This window comes from Octopus bimaculoides, chromosome 14 (assembly GCF_001194135.2).
Source record: "Octopus bimaculoides isolate UCB-OBI-ISO-001 chromosome 14, ASM119413v2, whole genome shotgun sequence".
NCBI lineage: Eukaryota > Metazoa > Mollusca > Cephalopoda > Octopoda > Octopodidae > Octopus > Octopus bimaculoides.
This window is the reverse complement of record NC_068994.1, coordinates 41,841,503-41,844,418: the sequence shown is the minus strand read 5'-3', so window position 1 is coordinate 41,844,418 and position 2,916 is coordinate 41,841,503. Positions and strand designations below refer to the sequence as shown.

The 2,916-nt window shown below is 32.9% G+C and overlaps 1 protein-coding gene across 4 annotated transcripts in view; it reads left to right on the top strand.

The window, feature by feature from the left end:
• The window catches only part of LOC106874176 (protocadherin-11 X-linked), a 105,502-nt gene that overhangs the window by 90,342 nt on the left and 12,244 nt on the right, over nucleotides 1-2,916 (top strand). For all 4 annotated transcript variants that reach the window (XM_014921829.2, XM_014921831.2, XM_014921830.2 and 1 more), the window contains exon 3: nucleotides 305-2,725. In XM_014921829.2, the coding sequence (XP_014777315.1) occupies nucleotides 332-2,725 (2,394 nt within the window). In that variant the 5' untranslated portion in view covers nucleotides 305-331. The remainder of the gene's footprint in view (nucleotides 1-304; nucleotides 2,726-2,916) is intronic.

Here is a 2,916-nt window from a genome sequence, read left to right as displayed (position 1 = left end):
TATATATATATATATATATATCAGTTATTCTTTGATTGACTTCATCAGGTCTCCACGTTTGAAATTCAAATAATTAAAAGAAGATATTTCATAAACAAATATAATTTCTTTTCCATCCAATTTTTAACAACATTAAAATAATATTTTTTTACATTAATTTTACTTGCCATAATGAAAAGACATCTCCCTCTAGATTTCAGTTCTTTTATTATTAATCTGGCCTTAAACCTCATAACTCAAAATTATTTCTTTTGAAATATTTTCATGCACTGAATAAAATCTTTTCTTTGTTTTCCATTTTCAGGATATTCCTTTATAACACAGAGGAAATATGCAGCTAAATTTTGGCATTTGCTTGTTATACTTACACTACTGCCTGTGTATAGACTTTACATATTATGTGAAAGAAGGAGAAGAAGAAGGGACTTACCTTGGGGATATTGCTGTAGATATGCATTTATATGATAGCAATTTACTGACTGACCGAAGTAAGGTAACTTTCAGTCAATTTCAACGCAGTGTCACTCAAAATTCTCAATTATTCAATGTCACAAAATCAGGAAAAATATATACTGCTCAGACACTTGATAGTGATACACTTTGTTCATATAATCAAGAATGTTTCAAAACCATAAAAATTGCCATTCAACAAGCAAAAGCATTTATAAAGATTTTAAAAGTGCGTGTTGTTATTCAAGACATCAATGATCACCAACCAAAATTTAAAGATGAAGAGATTAACATTCAGTTTTCAGAAGATGCTAGCATTGGAGTGCGACGATCAATCCCAAATGCAATTGACAGAGATGTTGGGCTCCAGAATTCTCAAATAAGCTACCACCTTGGAAATAATATAGATAATCCATTTGCATTATCGACTTCCAAAAGTGTCGATGGAATATCAGAACTTTCAATTTTCTTAAAAGAAAAATTAGACAGAGAAAAGCAAGATAAATATGTTCTTGAGATTGTAGCTAAAGATGGTGGTTTACCACCCAAAGAAAGTGTTTTAATTGTCAAAGTAACAGTTACTGATGTTAATGACAATACTCCAGTTTTTTTACGAAAGGTTTATAACATTACCACCAAGAACAAAGCAAGCAGAATGATGCCAATTATTACATTAACAGCAACTGATTTAGACTCAGGTGATAATGGTAAGGTTTCTTATCATTTCAGTTCAAAGACTGCTGCATCAACTAAAAGTCATTTCATGCTAAATGAAAGAACTGGTGAGATCTACTTGCAGCAAATTTTCCCACTAAGAAATAAACTCCTCAATGAATTATATGTGCGAGCAACTGACAAAGGAAAACCACCATTGAGCTCAGCTGCTCTGGTTCTTGTAAATATTATCAACCAACAAAACAATTATCCAAGTATTGATGTCAATTTTGTGTCTCCCGTTAGTGAGAGCTCAGCAACTATCTCAGAAGATACTGATGTTGGTAGCTTCATTGCATATGTCATGGTCACTGATAATGACATTGGACTTAATGGTGAGGTAACCTGTGAACTTCACCATGATAAATTTCAGCTTTTAATGTTGGAATCAAAAGAATACAAAGTAAATTTAAAGGATCCAGTTGATAGGGAAGTTCAGGACCACTACGATATAACTATTTCCTGTGAGGATCAAGGTTCTCCTTCATTACAAACTAAAAGAAAATTCTCTATCCAAGTCATGGATGTCAATGATGTACAACCAAAATTCACGAAATCAACATTCAAGTTTTTGACTTATGAAAATAAAAAAGCTAATTTTCCCATTGGTTTTATCAATGCTACTGATCCCGATTTAGGACAAGGAGGTCAACTGACCTATTCCCTTTTGACCAATAATAAATATAATTTTCCTTTCCAGATCACAAATTATGGATTTATTTCTACAAGAAAACCATTGGATCATGAAATTAAAAACATTTACAAATTCCAAGTTTTTGTCAAAGACAATGGTAAACCTTCTTTTAATAACACAGCAAATGTTTTCATCGAAGTAATGGACGAGAATGACAATGCCCCGTACTTTTCTTTTCCCAGTGTTAACCCTTTTAGTCTTGATGTCCATTATTATCCCAACAAAAAAACTAATATCACAGTTCTGAAAGCCTTTGACAGAGACAGCCGGACAAATGCTTTTCTCAAATATGAAATACTCAGAGGCAATGACAAACATTTGTTTAGTGTGAATCCTTACACTGGAGTTTTATCTTTTTCTCGTCCAGTTTACCAAGATGATGTTGGATCTTATAATTTAGAATTTATTGTCAAAGATAGTGGAACACCAGTCTTATCTGCAATGACAACAGTGACTTTGACGCTGACTGTCAGCAATAAGACTTCTAGGATTATGCCTGCCATAAACAAAAATTTGAATGAAATGGTTGAAGTAGATTTTGCAATAGTAATAGTGTTAGTGGCCATGATTGTATCTATAGCTGTAGTGGTGTCTATAGCAACATGCATAATACGATGTAATAGAGCGAGAAATGCAGCACAAGGAGGAGGAGTTGAAGTAATGAATCCCTCATTGAACTCTCGCAGTGAAAGAAGACAATTGATCAACCAAACGGATAGTTCTGTTGTCATTCCCAAAAGTCCCAGTGAAATGAGAAACAGGAATATTCAGTTGGTAGGATTAAGGAGTCAACTCTATTCTGATGATGTCTCTCAGAATGACTGGAAAACTTCGACCTTAGCCACAAAGCTACCAAGTACCAAGCAGGTAACAACAAATAATGCACACTTATATCCTTATGATCTTGAATAACTATTTTGGTGTGGGGGATGGTGGTGACAAAACTCAGTATCTGGCTGGTACTTTTCTTTTTAACAAAACACTAGAACAAACAATATTATGGGTAAAAATTTAAAAAAACATAATATATATATATGTATGTATATATATATATATAT